The sequence below is a fragment of the Myotis myotis genome, unplaced genomic scaffold (genome assembly GCF_014108235.1).
Source record: "Myotis myotis isolate mMyoMyo1 unplaced genomic scaffold, mMyoMyo1.p scaffold_m19_p_12, whole genome shotgun sequence".
Classification (NCBI taxonomy): domain Eukaryota; kingdom Metazoa; phylum Chordata; class Mammalia; order Chiroptera; family Vespertilionidae; genus Myotis; species Myotis myotis.
Window position 1 is genome coordinate 39,790,324 of NW_023416316.1, and position 25,452 is coordinate 39,815,775.

The 25,452-nt window shown below is 38.9% G+C and overlaps 1 protein-coding gene across 1 annotated transcript in view; it reads right to left on the reverse strand.

The window, feature by feature from the left end:
• TMC1 (transmembrane channel like 1) overlaps positions 1-25,452 on the reverse strand; it is a 122,412-nt gene that overhangs the window by 86,964 nt on the left and 9,996 nt on the right. Inside the window, exons 2-3 of the mRNA XM_036329113.1 lie at positions 5,665-5,712; positions 1,836-2,007 (exon numbers count right to left, since the gene is read on the reverse strand). Coding sequence (XP_036185006.1) covers positions 1,836-2,007; positions 5,665-5,712 — 220 coding nt within the window. The remainder of the gene's footprint in view (positions 1-1,835; positions 2,008-5,664; positions 5,713-25,452) is intronic.

Sequence of the window (25,452 nt, forward strand, 5' to 3'; positions counted from 1 at the left end):
GTGTTCTCGGTGAAATACTACTGTCAGATGTATAAGCTTTGCTAATATAAAATATTACTAAAAAACAAGTATTAAGACACAGAACGTAAAGTATGTTGTCTTTTATTTTTAAAAGGAACAAAGCATACAGGTATTTTAAAAGAAAACACAAAAAATGCCAGCCAGTCCTGGCTGCTGTGGCTGTTGGTTGGGCATTGTCCCGTGTAGCACGAGGTTGCTGGTTCAATTCTCAGTCAGGGCACATGCCTCAGTTGTGGACTCGATCCCTGGTAGGGGGTGTGCAGGAGGCAGCTGATCGATGTGCCGTTCTCATATTGATGTTTCTCTTTCTATTTCACTCTCCCTTCCTCTCTCTCTAAAAACCAATAAAAATACATTTTTTAAATGCCAGAGTTAAAATTTAAAGCAGGTGGTGCCTGGGTTATAAAAGAAAGAAGAAAGAGAAGAAGGTTGGGAAGAAGGAGAACGAAAAGAAAGAGAAGGAAGAAGAGGAGGAGAAAAAAAGAGGAGGGACATTTAAAAACATATATTAATAAAAATATAATAAAGGTTACTCTTTTATTTTAAAAGGAACCACACTCTATTAATACTAAGCTTCTCTACCTGGCATAATTTTCATACAGTTGTTTTTCATTGTGATTACTTATAGGAGGAAAGTGATAGCTAATCACTGAACACTAGAGTGTGTCGTCATCTTGAAAGGCCATCTTAGAAAGTTCCTCATCATTTAGTCCAGCGGTCCTCAAACTATGGCCCGTGGGCCACATGCAAATACAAATATTGTATTTGTTTCCATTTTGTTTTTTTACTTCAAAATAAGATATGTGCAGTGTGCATAGGAATTTGTTCATAGTTTTGTTTTTTTAAAACTATAGTCCGGCCCTCCAACGGTCTGAGGGACAGTGAACTGGCCCCCTGTTTAAAAAGTTTGAGGACCCCTGATTTAGTCCTAGGAGTGTTTGGGAGGAGATCTCCTCACCTGGTAGTGATTCCATGGTCCTACCACCTGGGATTGGCAAGAGTGGGTTGGCTATTCTCTTAAACCCTTTCCAAGGGATCTAGGATTTCTATGATTAGATTTGTTTACATACATAGTTTTCCAACCTGTCTGCTATCTACAAATTTCTGGAAAGCAAAGACCAGAAAATTATTTTCTTGGATTTTCCCTAAACAGCATTTGATATATTATTCTACACAAAGTCAGCACTCAGCAAAATGTTGGCCTGGTGGAACTAAAAAATAAACAGTGCATTAAAAGGAAATGACCACCCCAATCCTCTGCAACAGCAGGCCGTACACTTTTTTTTTCTGTGAAGGGAGAGATAGTTAATATTTTAGGTTTAGAGTGCTACATGCAGCTCTGTTCCATATTTGTCTTTTTTTTAAATTAATAACCCTTTAAAATGATAAGAACCATTGTTAGCTCTTGGGCTAGAATTAGCCATAGTTTTCCAATTCCTGCTCCATAAAATAAAATGATTGGGGCTCATTGTTTAGGACTTTTCTACTTCAATAATAATGAATATAATCAGTGGGATCTATTTAAAACTTTTAAATTAATTATATGTTATGAACTATGACAATTTAGATCTCTCATATGAGAATTCCTCTTAGGCCATTTTTTAATATACATTGATTTATAAATTCTATTTTAATATTAAAATACATTTAACTAAATGGAGTAAAATGGCAGTATCAAATTAAGCCTGTCTTTCTAAAAGTAGTTTTAATTACCAATTTTAAAGCCAAAGAGTGCCTAAAGGGCATGGTCTTCTTTCAGCATCAGGTGCTTTTGAATGAATAACAATTTCAGTTAAAGATCAGAACTAACTTACGCTCCCCTCCTCAACTTCTTCTTCCTCTCTTTTTCTCTGGCCTTCCTTGTTTCTTCATCCTCTGGTTCAGGTGGTAAGTCTTCCTCTTTAATAACATCTCTGGTCCGTTTCCTCTTAGGTCTCATGCTCTCTCTTCGAGGTAATTTATCTTCATCCTCCTCTTCCTCTTCACCTAAACATACCAGTTAATGCTTCAGTAAGCAATAGCAGAAAGTGTTCTTTCCTGCTACCAAATGTATTCTTATTTTTTAATTATACTGTCACACATCTGACACCACAATCCAGAAATTCTCCATATCACGGTAAGATGTACTTATTATGCTATATATATTTCATAGCCTGCCATACACATAACATTTACCTAAATTATCATTTCTTTTGTGGTTCATCTACTCAAATACGTGAATGTGGAGCTACAAATTTTAATAATCTTTAGGATTCCAGTCTTCATTTACTTGGGTAACAAGATGACTTGGAATTTAATATCACATTATGACCTTTAAACCAAGTGTAGAGGTTACCAATCCAACACATAGGGCTGACTGATTAAACACTATGTGTTTACTACTACTTCTATCTTAGAACAAAGCATAGCAATGACAAGGAAAGGCTATAAACTAGAATAATTTTGAAGACATTAACAGCCCTTGAGACTTCTCCTAATTTAAATTATCCTCATTTCTGATTCCAAATATTTCTTTCTTCTTTTCCCTAAATATCCCTTTCTCAAATGAAATTGATAGTAAATAAATTTGCTTGATCATTTGATCTGAAGGAAGGGGAATAACTTATAAATACAAATTCAATGTAAACCTGAAAGAAATGATGTTTTTGGTTTTTTTTTTTATCAATTAACAATACCTCATTTGTCTATAATTTCTTAGGAAGCTTCCAGGTAAAGAGTAGAAAGAGAATTCAGTTCCTTCCTTCACAGTTTATCTTATCTAATAAAAGGGTAATATTCAAATTACCCATCACTCCATCACAAATATGGTGATGCCTGTAGCCACAAAATAGCGGTGCCCAGTTCCCTGAGCCCCGCTGGAGTCCCCCAGTCTTGGGGGGCAACCGCTTAGAGTGGGCAGCATGAGCGGCCTGGTGGAATGCTTGCTTCATCGCTATGGCGATGAGGCAAGCCTTCAGCCCCAGCTGCAGAGGGCCTCTGGGCAGCAGGCGCAGAGCGGCTGGGGCGGGCCACTTGGTTTTTCGCCACGGCAATGAGGCAAGCATCCTGCCCCAGCCGCAGAGGGCCTCTGGGCCATGGAGAGCCTCTGGGCAGCGGACATGAAGCGGCCAGGCTCTGCAGAGAGCAGAGAACCATGGGGAGTGGGCCTAAGCCATCAGGGCTCCCGTATTGGAGAGGGCTCCCTTGAGGGCTCACAGATTGGAGAGGGTGCAAGTCAGGCTGAGAGACCCACCCTCTGTGCATGAATTTCATGCACCAGGCCTCTAGTAACATATAATCCTACTTCACTTTCATCTTTGTGAAATTTTGATATTCTTAACTTCTTCTGATATTTAGAATCAACTACTATAAAAATCAAATATTACTCATACTTATTACTATCCCTTTACTTTAAAGCTACGGTAGGAAAAAATTTATACTTCAATGGAAAATTATAAATTGTCTGCAACATAGCCTTCTGTGTTATCTGATTCTGATTTTGGGGAGCTGCTTTGTAATTCAGTAAATTATAGATAACTGGATAGTAATGCAAAATAATTATTGTATGCAGACACACAAAAAACTGTTTAGTTGAGAAATAATCATCCTCCACCAAAAAAAGAAAGAAATAAAAAACAACCCACAAAACAGTCATGTCTTCATTTGCATATCATTTCAATATTCCTGATCTAAAATTGTGTCTGTTCTTTGGATTTGCCTTTGAACTGATTGTCATGCCTCATCACATTCCTCATTTAATAGTTAAATATGTTCATTTTTGCATATGCATTTGATCTTTTAACATTTGTTATCCAAACTTTTTTACTTATATTTCAAATCATTGCCTACGTTACTAAAGTTTGGTTAGCACGGAAACTAGGTTTTGAAAACTACTCTGTTATCAAAACCAAAAGTGACTTTCCACTGGTTAAATATTGTGGCAAATGCCATATGTTATCTGCATGTTCTGCCATTCTGAAAATGTACCAAGCCTTTATTAGGCACATTAGTCTCTGATTATAGAAAGGACAAAGCTTGACAGGGATTGAGGAACAATTTCACCCACAAATAACTCAAGAATTCAAGCAGCCGCTTAATACTCTACATTTTAGTATATTAAGGTATTAAAGGTAAATGATTAAACTTGCACTGTTTACCATGGATGGAAAGTGTATCATTAGATTTATCTTTTACCACTTAAGAACAAAAGGCAGTCTTTAGTACTTTAACTAATTTCCAAATATTCAAATTCTAAAAATATTAATGTTTGCAGTTGCCTACTAAATGCACATTTGCATATAATGTTACCTTTTGGAATGGTCTCAATTCAGTATTAAAGGGTAGCAGAATATGCCACTTCAAAATATGACTGTTGGATTTCAAGATATACTACCCCAAAATATGCCACCTTGTTACGGTGATTACTTTGAGCTGTAGACACTTTTAAAACAGCAAATTCAGAAACAGGCTTTCTCTGAACTCCCTTATCTGCCTAAGGACACAGCCTCCAACCGGAATTCAATTATCATAAATCCTCTCCCCAGGAGTTTCATCCCCAGGGAAGGTTGACACATCCAAGGACAGAAGACTAGAAACAGACACCATTATCTCGGCAAACTTTGTCGCAAACTATCATACTTCCCATGTATTCTTCAAAGGGCCCATTCATCTTTCCTAAAAATCATTTATTCTCTCTTAAAAGGCCAATATCCCCCTTCCTTTTTCCTATTAAGAGTATTTACGTATAATTCTAAGCCACTTCAGATAGTTTACTTAGTTTTTCCTTATCACTTATATATGATATAAGTGTTAAGAAACTTGTCTGTGTTTATTTTCTCTTGTTAAACTGTCTTATATTACAGGGGTCTCAGCTACTAGTAAAAATTTAGAAGGGTAGAGGGAAAAGAATTTCCCCACCCCTACAGTATTCAAGCCATGGTATCCAGGATCTGCGTGAGATTCTGGGCTGTTTTCATACGAATGCACCAAATTAATAAAAACAAATGGCATTGTGAACATTCGCTGGTGGCCATCTTGAGCTCAGGTTATTAAATTCATAGTGTTGATGTATCATCTAATTGAACTATTCTCAAGATGCAGCTTTTCCTTTCAGTTTTGGTACATTTGAAGCTTTTGCTCACATAATGATTTTTCTAGCCACGAGAGAGCTGCATGTCTGGAAAGGGGTTTCAATCCTGGCTCTTGCCCTGAACCTACACAAAGTAAAAACAACAGAGCAATTTGGGTAAATTACAAAAGAACTTGCTGATTCATTTTATTTGAACCACCTGCTCAGTTCAATCAACATGGCCAATCTGTTTCATTGTAATAGGGTCAGCCTTAGTGAAAAGCTTTCAGGACAAAGACTTTAACAGGGAAAATAGTAGAGAAATAAAAAAGCAAGTTTTCTAGACTACCAACTTACTTGATCATTAGTAACTTATAAACTGGGTGGAATGTGTGTGTGTGCCACCTGAGTGGAATATGGAGTGGAGATTCCACTTGCTGGACTTGACCTCTTTTGTGAGATCATCAAAAAAGTCAGCCACACATGTTCCCGTGCTTACATGTGGTAGCATAATCCCAAATGATAAGAGGATGAATGCCCTGAACTCGATGCTTTTCCACAGGAAACTTATCTCGAGTGTGCCCAGTCCCACTTACTTGAACTTTCCTCGGTATCATCTTCATTTTCCTCCACTTGGATTTGTACTGTTGAAGAAAGAAAAAACATAGTGAGTCTTTAATTGATGGTACAATTGTCAGTCACTGTATTTTACTGATATTACTTTCATAATAAAGTTAATAAAAACACTTTCAGTAAAATCGTCCAAATGAGCACTGTATATTAAAAATCTGCAGCTACAGCTCCTTATACAGTGTTGTACAAAGACTTTTCTGCTACATCGCCTTCAAGCATTTGCAAAACATCAATTATAAGCCTGTCAGATCAATTTAAAATAGCTTCAACCAAAATAAATTCTGCATTGCAATAATTAGACTTGGGGTTTGTTCAATTATTTTATTCTATGAAAATTGAATTTTTACTAAAGCTATATCCACATGCACAATTTGGTTATTATAACCAAATTAGCTTATTAAAACAGATAATATTTCATTCTATCTAGCTAACCAATGTCAAAGAGCCTTTCAAAAAATGCCTAAAGACTGATATTTCCTATTTCAATAGTTTCTGTTAGTATTATATGGATACAGCCTACATTTTCTAATATATGATTTACCTTGACAATGGGCAGATAAGTGATATTACAGTTCTTCCTAAGACAAAGAATATTTCTTCTATTTATCTCTCATCCCATACTGAAACAGTATCTTGTTTTCAGCTTTTCTCCACTTGTATAAAGGCATATAAAGATTTTATAAAAATTTTAATATAAAGTAATGTTGGAACATATATTAACTGGCAGATTTTTTTCCTTGTTAACTATTGCTCATTCATTGCAGGTTTAGTCAACCAGAGACAAGCAAAGCTCTGTGACTTGGCATGGTAAACATTACAGCAGACTATTTCCTTAGAATCTTGGTCTAGTAATTTATTTATAAAATATTAATTTTATATTTTTATTTAAGGTGGATGAGCATAAGTTAAAAAAAAATCAAAGATGACAATGTTGCTGTGAGCCTAGGAAATAACCTCCGGTTTTGTTTCTGCTCACACGACTGTCAAAGCTTACTATTCAGAACTTAACAGGCATATTGAAAAGGCAGCACATGCCAAGAGCCTAAATTCCATTCACAAAGAAGATTATTGTAAAAGCACTTTTTGCCTTTAAAAAGCATCTGCATAAAAATTTTTAGAATATGCAAAAATGTTATCACTCCACGTCAGCCATGCAGTGTGAAAATAAGTGTTCTTTTGTTCAGGGTGGACATGTGCCTTCTGTCACTGGCTGTAACTGCATCTGCACAAAGATCTTTAAGTCACCACTGAGAGTTCGCAACAGTGAAGGCCAACACGGCTAAGAAGATATTCTATATTCAACAATAGGCCATGGTCTTTTATTTGCAATTAATGCCACCTCCTCCAAGCTTCTTCAATCAAAGGAGACTTCCCTAGGAAGGCATAGTAATGTGATAAGATAGGCCTTGGGGCAGAGTCTGGTCAGTGTGTGTATAATACAGAAACAGCTAAGGACACAGAGCAAAGGCTGCTACACAGTCTATTCTACAACATGCTAAAGCAAAACTTCACGCTAAATATTATGCTGATTTATGATAATCAACCCACTAGACATGATTAAATATAGTTAATTAAATGAAATAGGAAAAAAAAACCTAAATGAACAAAAATGTAAGAAAATCTTTAGGAAGGATCATATATTAAATAAATGCAGCAGCATGAAATGCCCCAAGCCAAAGAGAAGAGCAACAAATCCATTTCCTCTGATAACAGGAGAGAGAAAAAACAGGGCTGGAACATAGGTCACCTTTTCAGGTACAAGAAGGCTAGTCATAAACGACCATTAAATGAAACCTGAAAATCCGTTAGAGGAGACATCCTGGTGGCTGCAAGTAAAGAACTAAAACGGAGCTATGGCTTCCGAACGATGTAGTGGGGAGTATTGCAGACATAGCCCTCCCCTCCTCTGACTGACTTTCTAACAGAGACGGCCTCAGTCAGTGCGTGATCATCTGCACATTCTCCTTAAACGCCCTCTTTACTCAATCCACTCCGTTGTCTGGCAGTTGAGTCAGGGGCCATGAATAGTCATTTTTAATAGTTATTGTGATCATAATTGGTTTGTTCTTAATGAAAAGGGTCAGCAAAGGCAGCCTAGCTGGTTTGGCTCAGTGGATAGAGCATCAGCCTGAACACTGAAGAGTCCTAGGTTTGATTCCAGTCAAGGGTAGGTGCCTTGGTTGCAGGGTCGATCCCAGGCTCTGGTTGGGCCACATGCGTGAGGCAACCAATTTATGTGTCTCTCTCCCATGGATGCTTCTCTCTGTGTGTCTCTCCCTCTCCCTTCCACTCTCTCCAAAAATCCATGGAAAAATATCCTCGGATAAGGATTAACAACAACAACAAAAGGATCAGCAAAGGCATCATCAGAATTGAGAACTGAACTGCAGCACTATGGCCCAGCTGGCTTGGCTCAGTGGTTGCGCGTTTATCTATGAACCTGGAGGTCACGTCTTGATTCCGGGTCAGGGCACATGCCTGGGTTGCAGGCTTGATCCCCAGTGTGGGGCATGCATGAGGCAGCTTATCAATGATTCTTTCTCATCACTGATGTCTCTCTCTCTCTCTCTCTCTCTCTCTCTCTCTCTCTCTATATATATATATATATATATATATACATATACATACATATATGTATTTATTTATTTATTTATTTATTTATTTATTTATTTATTTCTGCAGCACTATGACCAGGTTATTGAAGACTCCATTGTGAGCCTCAGACCACACTAGATTTTTTTAAAATGTATTTTGATTGATTTTAGAGAGGAAGGGAGAGGTAGAGAGAGATAGAAACATCAATGAGGAGAGAGAATCACCAATGGGCTGCCTCCTGCACGCCCCCTACTGGGGATCAAGTCTGCAACCAGGGCATGTGCCCTTGACCAAAAGGGAACCCGGGACCCTTCAGTTCACAGGCTGATGCTCTATCCACTGAGCCAAACCAGCTAGGGCCAAACTTGATTTTAATGGACTGCTATTTGGCCTGAAAAGCAACTGTAATGCTGCTCTGTATCTCCTGCGACTCAAATTGATGCTAAAGAACCAAGCTAAAAAACCCCTCCAAGACAAAAAGCCTGTGCAAAAGAAACTCAGAACCCTGAAATGGGAGCTACAGGCTGTCTTTCCCTTCTCAGACAATGTGTGGCATGGCCTCTTGCCATCCCTCCTCTCAGCAATCCTAGTAGTTTATTTCCAACTATATGACCTCTTCATGCTTTGGCTGCTTCCCAACGCCTATTGATTATGTACTTTAAAAATAAACTCTCTCCTGCAGAGTGACTTGGAGGACAGTGAATAAGAAGAAGGGGAGGTCCTGTCAAAATGCTGGAGGCAGCAAGCTAAACTACATTGAAGTAAGCTTATTTAAGACAGGAATATGCAATGGGAACAGATGAACTCCTAGGCAACCCAGATCCTGGTTTCATGCAAATAGACCCAGTAATTAAAAACAGTAAAAGGAAAACAACAGCAAAATGTCACATTGCAGAAGCACTGGAATCGTTCAGCAAAGCGGATATTGTTCCAGGCTTTCCTTTTTCATCTACAGCACTGCAAGTAGTTTATGGTGCCTCTAGATCAGAGTGGCCAAGTGGCTGAAAGAGTTAAATGATATTTCCTGTCCCTCTGACTCACATTTGTAACTCTTCAAGGGATGTTTGGAGCACCAGGTTATTACTTTGGAAACTAGAAATTCATTCATTCCATTAGCATTTACTGTACACTCACAAGAGAGTACAGAGCAAAATTCTCAGGGATGGGAGTTTGCAGACTGTAGAAGAAAATAACACTGCGGTTCAGGAGTCTTACTACTTATAGAAGTGAGGTCTACAATTAGTTATGAGTATCTTATCCACCTTATTTGGGTTTTGTGGCAATGTTTTAGTTATGTATTTTAGGCTTTGGGGGGTAATTCTTTTTGAGGTTCCTTTTTGTGTATGAGGAAATGTCAATATCCGGCCCTTGCATATAAATGGGATACCTTTCACCTCAGACTAAACTACCTGAGAGAGATATTAAACTATGCTGTAACAAAGACATTTCCAAATCAGTATGGGGTGTGGTGTGGGATGTGAGAGGAAGGGAAAAAAATCAAGGACAACCCCAAGGATTTTGGCCTGGGCAATGAGAAAGATAGAGTTGCAAGACACGGAGAGGGGAAAGCTATAGGGAGAATATCATAAATGGGAAAATTAGGTTGAAGATCAGTTTAATTTGACATATTGGATTTAAGATGCCCATTAGACATCCAAGCTTATGGTGAGTAAGCAGTGGGTATTTGTATCTAAAGTTCAGAAGAAAAGTCTTGGCTGTAAATATAAATTTTGCAATTATTAGCATTTTAATGTATTTAAAGACTAGGTGGGGTCTCCAGGAAAATGAATGTAAAAAAAAAACACAAACAAACAAACAAAACAGAAAAGTAGACTCCAAAGTTGAGAGGACAGGGAGAAAAAAACAACCAGAGACTGAAAATGAACAATCAGTGAAGTAGGAGGAAAATAGGAGATTGTGGAAGGCAAGTGATATGTATCAAAGAGATATGTCTGAGGCATGTTAGTCAAGTACTAGGAGAACTGAAAATTGACCACTGGATTTTGTAATGTGGGGGGGGTCAATGATAATTTTGGCAAGCACAGATTTAGTGAAGTGATATGACCAAAGCCTGAGTTTGATTGGCTTTAAGAGAGAAAGGGCAGTGAGGAACAGGAATCTGATAGTTATGCTAGCTAGAATGTTCCTACATGCTATTGGGAAAGATCCAATGAGAATGAGAAATTGATGATATAGGTTATGAAATGAACCCCCTCACAACGTTACTCAACAACACAAATTATAAATTATTTTATTTTATTGATGTTTTTGGTTTTTGACTAAGACTTTGTTAAGAGATGGTACAACTCACTAATATACCCTTTGCTTAAATATAGTGTCCACCAGTATATAGCAACTCAAAAGTATGGAACTAATGGATGGAGAAGGGAGAAAAATAGAGAGAAAAATAGAGGGTGGGGAGAAGTAAGAGGAAAGAAAGAATATAGCAGAAAAAGGGAGGTAAAAGAATAAAAATGGGGTGAGAATTAATGTAAATGATAGAAAAAGATAAATATAAAGGTAAATATGAAGCCAAAAATTGCATTTTGTCTTTGCTACATATTATTTATTTGTATATTTATTTTTATTTAAATAAATGTTATAAACATAAAATATTATAAATTCACATACCAAATAGTATTCCATATTTTAGAAATGCCTAGTTAAAAACTAGGCCATTTTCAGCCATTTCTCCCCCTAGAAATGCTTTTCTTTAACAATTTAAGGTTAAGGAGCTAGAAAATATGAATAAAATAAAGGTACCTTTTTTCTTAAGATAGTATTCCAAAGTAAAATTTGCCTTGCTTTTTAAGGAAGCAGGTTATAAGGCCCTTAACAAAAACATTAAATCTCTCCCCTCAAGGAAAAGAAAGAGAGAGATAAGATAAATAAATAAATAAATAAATAACAATAATAAAATAAGTAAATAAAAATAACCTATGACTTTTTAAAAAGTCTATTTCAAATATAGCATTCTTATGAATAGTCACTGTGAATAGATACCAGCAACTGCTAAAATTGATAATTTTTTATTATAGTAATGATACTGATGATGATGATGATGCAGATTATGATATGGAGAAATTATATATATACATACATACATATATATATATGTATATATGTATGTATGTATATAAATATATGCCTAAGCAGCCGTTCGACCATTTGACTGGTAGCTATGATGAGCACTGACCACCAGGGGGCAGAAGCTCAAAGCACAGGCATGGAAACATGGAACAGACTGATGAATCTCAGAGGGAAGCGGGAAAAGTGGAAGACAGGAAGAGATTAAGCAAAGATCTTATCTACATACTAGAGGCCCAGTACACGGATTTGTGCATTGGTGGGTCCTTTGAACTGGCCTGTGGGGATCAGGCCGAAACCAGCAGTCCGACATTCACCGAGGGGTCCTGGATTTCGAGAGGGCGCAGGCCAGGCCGAGGGACCCCACCATTGCACAAATCCATGCACTGGGCCTCTAGTGTTATATATATGGATTGATTGATTTATAAACTGCATAAGCTAGAGTCAAGAACAATATTTAGATATTCTGCTTTCTAAAACCAAAAACAAGGTAAGCCAATCCAAATTCTAAAAGGTCTGAGTAAATTTAGCCTCAAAGAATTTTCCAAGAATGAACCACTTGGATGGCAGATATAGTCACCAAACCATAATTAGGTATCATCTCCCCAGCAGAGAATACCCCAGCATTCTGCTTTCATTCATTTATGGTAACAATATTATTGGTGGGTGTGAAGAAGGGAAAGAAGCTTCTGTTGCAAAATTGAATAAAAATGATGGGGTGTGGTTTTTCTTCCTCAAGGATATCTACCCAAGACATAAAACTTGATTCAGTTCAACTCAACAGCTCCCTTTAGTTTTGCTATGTGAGTGATAAAAATAGTAATGCTTTTCCTCCCACCTTCTAAATTCTTCTAGCTGGGCTGATAATCAAATTAACAAAGACAGGCTAATAGGAGAAAATTAAATTTTAATATGTGCACTGGGAAATTCACATAAGCATGAAAATTCCAAAAACAGTGAGGCAACATTAGGTATATATGACAATTTGGACAAAGGATAACAGGGTCTTAGATTTCAGAATTGAGAATGAGTGCTTTACAGGTAGCTCAGAAAGTGCAGAAGGAACATACCTGGCAGGCAAATTCTTGCCAGGCAACTCAGGAACAATGGGACAGAGTGGGTGTCTAGCTTATAGGCCCCTGCCTGAAGTCCTCTTATTTACCATACTTAATTCAAGTTAGGCTAAAGCATCCTGAAATTGCCTTCCCAAAGAGGTTTTTCTATGAATCCCTTGGGCATAAAAAGAGAGAGGTTCAAAGGTTCTTTCTGAGTATTTTGTTTCTTCATGAACAGCTTAAAACCAGTATCCTAAAAGGCATCCTCAGGATGGTGACATTTTGGTCTCCTTTAGCTACTTAGTTAAGGACAAGAAGATGCCCATGATATTGGTTTGTAATAATCCCAAATCCTTCAAATGAAGGGATTAAGCATAATATTTGGATGCCATTGAATAAAGGGAAGAATTATTTAGTTCTTCTATCAATCAATTGTCTTAATAAACCTCTAAACTACAGGACATTTTCCTCAGGAGTGGGAAACACAGGAGTGGGAAACACAGACTAAGGCCATTACCCTTAAACATTATCAAGGTGTCTAAGGGGAAACATTTAATTCAACAGATCTAGGCTGATAACCTTTCTGGATATTCCAGTATCTTCCTTAAGACCATTGAGAAAACAAACAATGAGACACATACATTAAAAAACACCCCAATATAATAAATGCCAAAAGGCTGGTCATATTTTCAAATATTATAATATCCTGAAGATACCAATTATCTCTTTAAAATGGCTGTAGTTATAGAGACATATGGAAGATGGCGGCGGTATAGGCAGACGCGTCCCAGGTCGTGTCCCTGAGCAAATGGAGTGAGCAGCTGAAACTAGTAACATCCACCCCGAATTGGCGAAATTCCTCAGCTGGCGAGACAGTTTACAGCCGGGAAGAGCAGAACTCCCCTGGAAAGGTAAAAAAACCAGGGATTTGGGCAGGAAAGTTTGCCAGACCTCTGAGCCCAGAGAGTCGGAGGGAGACCGCGTGGCAGACAGCCGCGTCCCTTGGGACAGGCACAGCCCCTAACAGGGGAAAGGAGAACCGCGGGATTCCTGGCGCTGACGGGGGAATTGAGAGCTCGGTCTGTGATCACAGAGGACTGAGCCTAAAGGGGGCAGCCTGAAGAGCTGACCAGACCATGCAGTCCCGGTAAGAGAAGAAGCTTACAGAAACCAAGCCTTCCCCGTTTCCGCGGCCGGCGTTTGTTTGTTTGTTTTCACTGAACCCTGTTCATGGGACATTTCGGATACAGACACTCACCTGTGCTGAAGAGAGGGAGAGTGTGCGGAGGAGTGGAATCTGGGGAGAGACTGAGGAGAGAAGGGGGACAGGGAGAGGTGGCAGCGAATTGAGTGCTGAGACAACCCTGAGCGCACGTCTGAGGCAGCCATTCTCTCCGGAGAGTGAGACTCCTCCCCCTAGCCCCCAGGCAAGGAGCACAGCCACACCCAGATTCCACCCTGTAGGAGATCAAGGATTAAAATAACCTGATCAGTCCCTGGGAGTTAACAGGGTCTGGCCTATAGAGGGATTTTCAATCCCAGCAACAACACAGCACTGGTAACTCTTACGCAGCCAGCTCTGGGCAGTGAACTTCCACTGGACAGAGAGGCCCTGTAGCCTCAGAGGCCAACCCCAGAACACTGCCACCCAGAGGCTGACCCACAAACTGACTCTTTGCTAAACACAAAATAAGGCAGTCTGGGAAACAAATGCGGCTTGCTTTAAAATAAGGACTGTGGTTTACAACACAGAGGAACAGTGTATCGCAGGGAAACTCAACACTCTCCTGAATACCTGGCAGGTCTAAGGCGAGCCACACTGAAGAAAAGAAGAACCGAAGGACCTTCACTACTGCAATATTTTTTTTTTTTCTTTTTTCACCTTTTAACTAAGAAACCAATTTTTTTTTTTTTTTTTTTCTTTTTTTTTGTTTTCCTCTTCTTTTTTTTTTTCTTCTTTTTTCTATCAGCTGATTTTACCCTTTTAATTACTACCTTCTTATTTTTAACCAGTATTATTACTGCTACCATTTTGCCATTTTTTTTAAAGTGCCATTTTATTTTCTCTTTATTTTATTTTGGGATTAGTGTTCTCCATTCTATTTTCATCGTTATATTATTGGTTGTTTCTAGTTTGCATTTATCTCCAGGGAGCTGTTGCTGGAATTTGTTGGGATTAATGGCTGTTCTATAGGAGCATTCTCCTCATATAAAAAGTCTCTTCCCCTCTTCCACTTCATTCTCTCTTTTCGCTCTTTTTTTTTCTTTTCCTTTCTTTTCTCGCTTTTACTTTCCCCCCTCCTTTTTCCCACTTTCATTTTTGCACTCCTTTTTTTGGTCCCTAATTTTCTTTTCTTTTTCTCTTTTCTCTTTTTCTCTTCGTTCTTCCTTATCCCCTAATTCTCTTAATTCAGGTGGTCACCTTTATTTGGGGTTATTAATATCGTGAATATATTTGTGTATAGTGCCTGGTACGTGGTGCCTTGTTGTGTTGTATTTTGTGCCTTTAAATCAACACAGCAGATCCAAGCAACAGCAACCTCCTGAGCACCACACCCTCTGCTGAGGAACAGCAGCTGTACGTGAAACCTCGCCCCACCAGCCAGAAGAGCCACCACAGCTGTGAACAGCACCCACCAGAGGAGTTGCTGCCAACTGAAGAGCAGCTGCTACCGCAACCGCCCGAAGAGGAACCGCAGACCAAGGAGTCACTGCCACCAAGGGAGCAGCCACTGAACGACTCAACGTCTAGATATGTCAGTGAGATCAAACATGGGTAGACAAAGAAACCCCCAAAGGAAAGAGAAGGAGGACTCTCCAGAAAAGCAGCTAAGTAATACAGAGGCATGCAACATGACAGAAAAAGAATTCAGAATAAGGGTCCTAGAGTGCATAAACCGGATGGAGGAAAAAATCGACAACCTCAGCAAGAAGCAAGAAGAAACAGATGAAAAAATCGATAACATATGGAAGAAGCTAGAAGAAACAGATGAAAAAATCGATAACATATGGAAGAAGCTAGAAGAAACAGATGAAAAAATCAACAACTTAAGTAAGACCCAAGAAGATATGAAGAGTGATATAGCTGCAATGAAAAACTCCATTGAAAGTATCAACAGTAGACTAGGAGAAGCGGAGGACCGAATTAGTGATTTAGAAGACAAGGAAGCAAAACACACCCAAAATGTACTGCAATTGGAGAAAAAAATGAAAAGACAGGAGGAGAGCCTAAGGGAGCTTTGGGACAACATGAAACGAAACAACATACGAATAATAGGGGTACCAGAACAACAGAAGGATGAACAAGGATTAGAAAACCTATTAGAAGAAATAATATCAGAAAACTTCCCTGAGGTGGGGAAGAAAAAAGTCACACAAGCCCAGAGAGTCCCAAACAAGGTGAACCCAAAAAGACCCACACCAAGACACATCATAATTACCATGGCAAATGTTCAGGACAAAGAGAGAATCTTACAGGCTGCAAGAGAGAGACGGAAAGTTACATACAAGGGATCTCCCATTAGATTGTCAAATGATTTCTCAACAGAAACACATCAGGCCAGAAAAGAATGGACGGAAATTTACAAAGTGATGCAAAGCAAAGGACTGAATCCAAGAATACTCTATCCAGCAAGGCTATCATTCAAACTTGAAGGGGAAATAAGAAGCTTCACAGACAAAAAAAGGCTAAGGGAGTTTATCACCACCAAGCCAGCAATGCAAGGAATGCTAAAGGGACTGGTATAAAAATAAGAAATAAAAAGCTCAGAAAGAAAACAGCCACACAAAAACAGAAATGCCTACAAACAACTACCTTTCAATAATAACTTTAAACGTAAACGGACTAAATGCTCCAAACAAAAGACATCGAGTGGCTGAATGGATAAAAAAACATGACCCATACATCTGCTGTCTACAAGAAACCCACCTCATTAGAAGGGACTCACACAGACTGAAAGTGAAAGGATGGAAAAATATCTTTCAGGCAAATGGAAAGGAAAAGAAAGCTGGGGTAGCAATACTTATATCGGACAAAATAGACCTCAAAGTGAAGGCCATAACAAGAGATAAGGAAGGCCACTTCATAATACTAAAGGGATCAATACAACAAGAAGATATAATCCTGGTAAACATATATGCACCCAATTCAGGAGCACCCAAATTCATAAAAAAACTCCTGGAAGATATCAAAGGAGACATCGACAACAATACAATCATAGTAGGGGACTTTAATACACCACTGACAGCACTGGATAAGTCCTCTAGACAAATAATCAGCAAAGATACAGCAATCCTAAATGACTCACTAGATCAGATGGACTTAATAGACATCTTCAGAACACTTCACCCGAAAGCCAGGGAATATACATTCTACTCAAATGCTCATAGGACATATTCAAAAATAGACCATATATTGGGTCACAAGCAAAGTATCCCCAAATTCAAGAAAATTGAAATCATAAAAAGCGTCTTCGCAGACCACGATGGCATAATATTAGAAATAAACTACAATAAAAACAACCCAAAATACTCAAACACCTGGAAGCTGAATAGCATGCTATTAAATATTGATTGGGTTACCAATGAAATCAAAGAAGAAATTCGAAACATCCTGGAAACTAATGACAATGAAAACACAACAATCCAAAACCTATGGGACACAATGAAAGCAGTCCTGAGAGGGAAGTTTATAGCTCTACAGGCCTATCTCAACAAACAAGACAAAATGGTAGTAAATCAGCTAACTCTACAACTCAAAGAATTAGAAAGAGAGCAACAAGAAAACCCCAGAGTGAGCAGAAGGAAGGAGATAATAAAGATTAGAGCAGAAATAAATGACATAGAGACCAAAAAAACAATACAGAAAATCAATGAAACCAAGAGCTGGTTCTTTGAAAGGATAAACAAGATTGACAAACCTCTAGCCAGACTCACCAAGAAGCAAAGAGAGAGGACCCAAATAAATAAAATCAGAAACGATAGAGGCGAAATAACAACAGACCCCACAGAAATACAAATGATTGTTAAAAAATACTATGGACAGCTCTACTCCAACAAACTAGACAACCTGGAGGAAATGGACAAATTCCTAGAAAAATACAACATTCCAAAACTCAATCAGGAAGAATCTAAAAATCTCAACAGGCCAATAACTATGGAAGAAATTGAAGCAGTCATCAAAAAGCTTCCAGCAAACAAAAGCCCAGGACCAGACGGCTTCACAGGGGAGTTTTACCAAACATTCAAGGAAGAACTAAAACCTATCCTCCTCAGACTACTACAAAAAATTCAAGAGGAAGGAACACTTCCAAGCTCATTCTATGAAGCCAGCATCACCCTAATACCAAAACCAGGTAAAGACAACACAATGAAAGAGAATTACAGGCCAATATCCCTCATGAACATAGATGCCAAAATCCTCAACAAAATCTTAGCAAATCGGATCCAGCAGTACATCAGAAAGATCATACACCATGACCAAGTAGGATTTATCCCAGGGATGCAAGGATGGTACAATATCCGCAAATCAATAAACGTGATACATCACATAAACAAATTGAAAGAAAAAAACCACATGGTCATATCAATTGATGCAGAAAAAGCATTTGACAAAATTCAACACCCATTTTTGATAAAAGCTCTCAGCAAGGTGGGAGTAGAAGGATCATACCTCAACATAATAAAAGCCATATATGACAGGCCCACAGCCAACATCATACTCAATGGACAAAAACTAACACCATTTCCCCTAAGAACAGGAACAAGACAGGGATGCCCCCTCTCACCACTCCTGTTCAACATAGTACTGGAAGTGTTAGCCATTGCAATTCGGCAAGAAGAAGAAATAAAAGGCATCCAAATTGGAAAAGAGGAAGTAAAACTGTCCTTATTTGCAGATGACATGATATTATACATACAAAACCCTAGAGACTCCATCAAAAAGCTACTGGACTTAATACATGAATTTGGCAATGTAGCAGGATACAAAATTAACCCCAAGAAATCCGAGGCATTTCTATACACCAATAGTGAACTTTCAGAAAGAGAGATTATAAAAACAATCCCGTTTACCATCGCACCAAAAAAATTAAGCTACCTAGGAATAAACTTAACTAAAGAGGTAAAAGACCTCTACTCAGAAAACTACAGGACGTTGAAAAAAGATATAGAGGAAGACATAAACAGATGGAAGAACATACCGTGTTCATGGATTGGTAGAATCAACATCATTAAAATGTCCATACTACCCAAAGCAATCTATAAATTCAACGCACTTCCCATTAAAATACCAATGGCATACTTCAGAGATCTAGAACGAACTCTCCAAAAATTCATCTGGAATAAAAAAAGACCTCGAATAGCTGCAGCAATCCTGAAAAAGACCAAAGTAGGTGGGATCTCAATACCAGATATCAAGATGTATTACAAAGCCACTGTTCTCAAAACTGCCTGGTACTGGCACAAGAATAGGCATATAGATCAATGGAATAGAATAGAGAGCCCAGAAATCGGCCCGAACCAATATGCTCAATTAATATTTGACAAAGGAGGCAAGAACATACAATGGAGCCAAGATAGTCTCTTCAATAAATGGTGCTGGGAAAATTGGACAGATATATGCAAGAAAATGAAACTAGACCACCAACTTACACCATACACAAAAATAAACTCAAAATGGATAAAGGACTTAAATGTACGACAGGAAACTATAAAAATTCTAGAAGAATCCAAAGGCAACAAAATCTCAGACATATGCCGAAGCAATTTCTTCACTGATACAGCTCCTAGGGCACTTGAAACTAAAGAGAAAATGAACAAATGGGACTACATCAAAATAAAAAGCTTCTGCACAGCAAAAGAAACCATCAACAAAACAACGAGAAAACCCACTGTGTGGGAAAACATATTTGCCAATGTCATATCCGATAAGGGCCTAATCTCCAAAATTTATAGGGAACTCATACAACTTAACAAAAGGAAGATAAACAATCCAATCAAAAAATGGGCAAAGGACCTAAATAGACACCTTTCAAAAGAGGACATTCAGAAAGCCAAGAGACATATGAAAACATGCTCAAAGTCACTAATCATCCGAGAGATGCAAATCAAAACAACAATGAGGTACCATCTCACACCTGTCAGACTGGCTATCATCAACAAATCAACAAACGACAAGTGCTGGAGAGGATGTGGAGAAAAAGGAACACTTGTGCACTGCTGGTGGGAATGCAGACTGGTGCAGCCACTATGGAAGACAGTATGGAGTTTCCTTAAAAAACTGAAAATGGAACTCCCATTTGACCCTGTGATCCCACTTCTAGGAATATATCCCAAGAAACCAGAAACACCAATCAGAAAGGATATATGCACCCCTATGTTCATAGCAGCACAATTCACCATAGCTAAGATCTGGAAACAGCCTAAGTGCCCATCAGTAGATGAATGGATTAGAAAACTGTGGTACATCTACACGATGGAATACTATGCTGCTCTAAAAAGGAAGGAACTCTTACCATTTGCAACGTCATGGATGGAACTGGAGAGCATTATGCTAAGTGAAATAAGCCAGTCAATGAAGGAAAAATACCACATGATCTCACTCATTCATGGATAATAGAGACCATTATAAACTTTTGAACAATAATAGATACAGAGGCAGAGCTGCCTCAAACAGATTGTCAAACTGCAGCAGGAAGGCCGGGGAGGGTTGCGGGGCAGGAGGTAGGGGGGTAAGAGATCAACTAAAGGACTTGTATGCATGCATAGAAGCATAACCAGTGGACATAAGACATTGGGGGATAGGGGAGGCTAGGGGACTGTCTAGGGCGGGGGGATAAAATGGACACATATGTAATACCCTTTGTAATACTTTAAGCAATAAAAAAAAAAAAAAAAAAAAAAAAATAAAATAAAATGGCTGTAGTTATAAAATTACAAAAAGAATAATAATTTGGCTTTGGGAAAAACTCACCCACCCCAAAGAGGAGAGCAGGCAAGAAATACAACTGCTGTTCTACCTTCTAGGTTAATTTATCTTTTTAGGCTCTGAGGCCCTTAAAAAGTAGAGAATAAATAGCTGCTGATACCTGCTTCATTAAAAACACAATATAAAATGTTGTAGTTGCCAAATGGAACAGGATGAATTCTGTAGAGAAACACATTTTACCCTATAAGGTCCCAGAGAGAGAATGGTTAACCCTGAAAAGAACAGAGAAAGAGAGGGGAGGGGGAAAAAAGAAGAACCACTCAAAATAAAATCCCCACTTCTATCCTTTTACAACAAAAATAAATCTTTTTACGTGCATAAAAAAGGAAGGGTTGGTTTTTTCTGCACTTTTTCCTTCTGTTTTTATTGTACATGAAATTAAAATTAAACACAGACTGCATGAAGCGGATAGCTGGTATATTTCCAAATTCTACCACCTTTGAGTTGGAAGAGTAACTATGAAATACTGAAGCATAGTTCTTCAAATAGTAAGTTATATATTGGAGTATTTGTGAGAAACTGCAATTGGATATTTCATGATACCATTGGTCTACAGAAAGAATAAAAAATGGCTTTTTTATTGTATGTGGTTTGGAGGACTGACTTCCTTTACTATACATAGTCAATAAATAAATAGCTATTTACAAAGGCATTTACAGCTCTCTGTGGTTACAGAAAGGTAGTTGTGAATCTTGCTTTTCCTTTGCATTTAGATTATTTGGGGGAAAGGGACATTTCTTATTTAACCATGCTGTCATAATATATATTCAGAATGTGTGCTTTCACATTACAATTACCACCATAAAGGGCAACCACTGTAAATAAGTGTGCTGAAATAAAAATACATTCGCTTATGTGGGTTTTTGTGGCTAGAATCTTTTATAGCAATAGGATACCAAAATAACACCCAGATGAAAATTATTCGTTATAAAACCTTGGTGGCTATGCTTATATCCTTGGATTGCTTAGAACAAACAAGAATGTTTCTTGTCCCCCAAAGCATTTCTGCAATATTTGAAGTCATAAAGAATGGTTGTCAGGATTTATGGTTAAGCAAACAAAATGAAACAAAAAAACAGAATTATGAAATGACTGAAAGCAGACAATTGTTCCTAGAGCATAAAGAAGCAGGAAGCAAGGAGGGCTGAACTCTGTATAGTCCTTATAGGCCTTCCTAACACTGCTTTTGTTCCCATAGAAGATGCTAATTACTGCTCATTAGCATACATTAGCAAATGTTAATGAGTGTCTTAAAAGAACAAAAGGCAGTGGGGGTAGCATAGAGTCAGAAAGAAGGCTGAATGGTGAGAAAAAGGCAGCAACAGAGGACAGAGAACATGAGTGGTTTAGGACTTGGAATTATAGTTTTCTGAAATTTGAGAGACTTGTCTTCCTGACAAAATAGTAAAGCACCCATAAGGCTAAAATAATTTACTTCATTTTATTTTCTAGATAAAAAGAAAAGAAAGAAAAAAGACAAATCAGTCATTAAAAAAAAAATTTCTTCTACTCTAGCTGTTTGGGAGAAATTGCACTTTGTAGGATTTGCTACTGAATTAGGAATATTAGTTAACATCGTCATCAGTTCATGAAAAGGAATTTTGAATTCTAGGTGTCCTCATGAGTTTGTAATCATTGTGACCACCCATCCACCCATTTCAGTCCCCCCCCCCCCCAACACACACACACACTCTATTTATTGTATTCAAACCTGTAATTTGGAAATAGTCAGGAATTTTATTAAAATAGTTCACATAGAATGTAGTGTATGTGCTCATTTCTATCCTCATTTCTATTCTAGCTGGTAATCCACAATGTTAACATCTGAAAGACTAGTCAGCAGCACTTCAGCCATCTTACCTCAGATTAATACTAGATAGTTTGTTAATTGAAGTAGTGCTCATTAGAAGTGAACTTTGTGAAATTAAGTGTGATTAGGTATGTTGATTGGCTGTATACATTGACTGAACCCTGGTTTTCAGAGGGCCAGAGAATATACTAGGCTCAATAATCATCTTCTTTTGGAATGAGAGGCCCAAGACTCCGAAATGATCTTTTGTTTTGGCACTAAATGCAAAGTTTTGTTATCAGACAAAACCCCTTTGAAGTGGGCATTGTTATTCCCATTTTCCAGATAAGAAATCAGAGAACTGGAGAGGAGAAGTGGATAAACAGCCTCAGTTAGCACAGCTAGTGATTTACCAAGCTGAGCTTTGGCTTGAAGTCATCCCAAATCCATCACAAAGCCTTATTGATTTTACATCCTTGCATCTGTCTGTTGCTCTCAGTCACCACTGTCAGCATCACAGAAAAGCTATCATTGCCTATTTCCAGGAAGACTAAATTAGTCTCTCTTGCCCATTCAACTCATTTTCCATGCTGCAGTCCATTGTATGCAATCATGGATGTAATTTGACATTTACTTATTAGATTGTGTTTGTGTGTTTGGCAATATATAAACTACAAATTTTCAAGGCTGCAGCTAATTGCCTTTTAATAACAGACATTAGGATATATCTTATCCTCTTTAGATGACTTCATAAAAAATAAAAAATAAAATCACAGCAAAACTTTTATATCCTCAAGAAAATGTTTCTCAAGAATCTCCAAAATTGCCATTCATTGTAGAGCATCAAGAGTTTTTTTCCCTAAAGTATTATATATAACATTCTGTACAAATAACAAATGCTTTGGTTTCAGTACACCTGACACCTATATAATTTTATTAACAAACTAGTGACCTGGAGCATGAAATTGTGCAGCCCCCACCCACCCGCATGTGCCCCGCCCACCCGCCCACTGCCCCGCCTTGACACCCTAACCTCTCCATCCAGAGCTCGAGCATACCTAGCCCTACCCCTGACCCCTCCAGCCTTCTCTGGCCACTTCAAGCTCGCCCTCAGTCCCACAAGTCGCCTTGGGCTGGTCCCGCCCCCTCTGGGGGCCTCCCTGCTTCTGCCCTGTCTCCAGAGCCACACAGTGGCTCCGCCCCGTCATGGTGCCAGAGGAGGGCATGGAAGCCTCGCATCTGCTGCAGAGTTGCGAGTGCCACTTCCTGGCGGTGCGCATGCTGCACTCCTTCCCCTGGCAGGTGGGTGGCAGGGCACTCTGAGTGTGAGTGGTGGGTGGCAAAGGACTGGTGAGGGGGGCACTATGGGCTCTCACCCCCGCCCTCCCTGCCACGGATAGTCCCGCCTCCCCCGGGCGTCTCCCCGCTTCCGCCCTGTCTCCTGAGCACTGAGGCGGCTCCACCCCACCATGCACGCAGCCTCCTGCTGAATGATCGTTGCAGTGTGAGGCCATCACGACCATTAGCATATTAGCTCTTTATTATATAGGATGTCACCCCAATGAAAAATGCATTAAAAATGACCCATAAAAGGCAAGAAACTAGGTAAATATAGAATTTTCTTGAGTTGGATGAGAGGTGCTCAATGATGCTTATTCAATCAATGATTTTATATACAGTGGGGCCTTGACTTACGAGTGTCCCAACTAATGAGTTTTTTGAGATACAAGCCATCTCTCGGCCGATTTTTTGCTTTGAGTAGTGAGCTAAAATTCGGGTTATGAGCCAGTTTCAGATACCCCACCGCTAGTTGGCACAGCGAACATTACAGTGAATGTCATAACATCAGCCCAGCATCACGTGTCTCACTCGTTCACTTTAAGATTTGACATATGAGTAATCTGAGTTACAAGCTCCATCAAGGAACAAATTAAACTCATAAGTCAAGGCCCCACTGTACTACTAGAGGCCTGGTGCATGAAATTTGTGCACTCTGGGGGGGTGTCCCTCAGCCCAGCCTGTGCCCTCTCACAGTCAGACATCCTTAGAGCTATTGCGGAGGCAGAAGAGGCTCCCGCCACCACCACTGTGCTTCCCAGCTGTAAGCTTGGCTTCTGGCAGAGTGGTGCTCCCTCTGCAGGAGCGTACTGACCACCAGGGGGCAGCTCCTGCGTTGAGCAGGATAGGGCCAAAACCGGTTCTACAACATCCCTTGAGGGATCCCGGATTGCGAAAGGGTGCAGGCCAGGCCAAGGGACCCCACCAGTGCACAATCGAGACCAGGGAGGAATGCAGGAGGCTGGCCAGTCGGGGAGGGACCTTGGAAGGGCTCCTGGCCGTGTCTGGCCCATATCACTCAGTCCTGATCAGCTGGACCCCAGCAGCAAGCTAACCTACTAGTGGGAGCATCAGCCCCCTGGTGGTCAGTGCATGTCAGAGCAAGTGGTTGAGCAGCCTTAGCATATCATTAGCATATTATGCTTTGATTGGTTGACTGGATACTTAGCATATTAGGCTTTTATTATATAGGATGTGTTATAGGATATAAGATGTCTGAAATAAATGCCTAAAGCAAATAAATGCCTTAAGCAAAAAAATGAAATGTGCCAAAATTTTAACAGTCATCTAAATGATGAGGTTGTAATAAGTTATTTCCTTCTTCTTTAGACTTTTTCTGCTTTTCCAAATGATTATAGTAAGTATATATTATCTTTAAAAATACAAAGTTGTGTTTTTGGTTTTGTTTTAAAAGAATGTGATTTAGAAAGACAAAAAGTGAGGAGAAATTTTGAGGAAAAGCTACAAAAAGTCAGAGGTTACTACTTAGCTATGTCTTATAAGATCTCATGCAAACTCTTCTGTGCTTACCCTTGCAATTATAAAACATATCCCCATGTCTCTACAAAGAAGGCCTGAATTCTAAAACATCATGAGAAAAAAAACAAGAACAGAGCAGCCAGTATTTAGCAAAAAACATTTGATTCCCACAGTGGTAGGAAGAAAGAAGCCAACTCATAAAATGTTAATGGTGCTTTCTTTAGCAGTGGCTAAAATGTTCCAGCTTGTAATAGAGCTCAGGAAAATGCTTCTGGAACATTCTGGAAGTAAAGAGAAGTGATGAGAGAGGGTGTTATTCAATTAACTCTACTTTGTCTTAGTTGCCAAATTAAGAGACCTCAGTTGGCTATTTTATTCTTAGGTCAAGTTCCTGCCATGATCCTCACTTTATAGGGAAGAG